Raw genomic sequence first — 299 nt, forward strand, 5'->3', positions numbered from 1 at the left:
CTGCTGCTCTTCCTGCTGCTGCTGGGTGCTGCTATGTCTTGGACCCCGGATGCTGTCCTCGTTCGCACCGATACTGCTGCTGCTGCTGCTGCTGCTGCTGCTGCTGCTGCTGTGGCTTCGGAGAGGCCGAGTATTCCCTCGTTTTTGCTGCTGCTGCATGCGTCGTTCTTCTGCTGCTCCCCGCCCCTCTGGCTCCATCTCTTCCTGCTGCTGCTGCTGCTGCTGCTGCTGTTGCTGCTTGCGTAGAATTCTTTCTTTTGCGAGTTCCTCGTGGTGTCTTTGTATCTGCTGCAGCAGCT

General features: G+C 58.5%; 1 protein-coding gene across 1 annotated transcript in view; it reads right to left on the reverse strand.

Moving 5' to 3' along the window:
* Positions 1 to 299, reverse strand: part of EMH_0007050 (uncharacterized protein) — a gene marked incomplete at both ends in the record, with an annotated part of 6,935 nt that overhangs the window by 1,804 nt on the left and 4,832 nt on the right. The window contains one exon of the mRNA XM_013497800.1: positions 1 to 297. Within this exon, the coding sequence (XP_013353254.1) occupies positions 1 to 297 (297 nt within the window). The remainder of the gene's footprint in view (positions 298 to 299) is intronic.

Source organism: Eimeria mitis, genomic scaffold (genome assembly GCF_000499745.2).
Source record: "Eimeria mitis Houghton genomic scaffold, Emh_scaff294, whole genome shotgun sequence".
NCBI lineage: Eukaryota > Apicomplexa > Conoidasida > Eucoccidiorida > Eimeriidae > Eimeria > Eimeria mitis.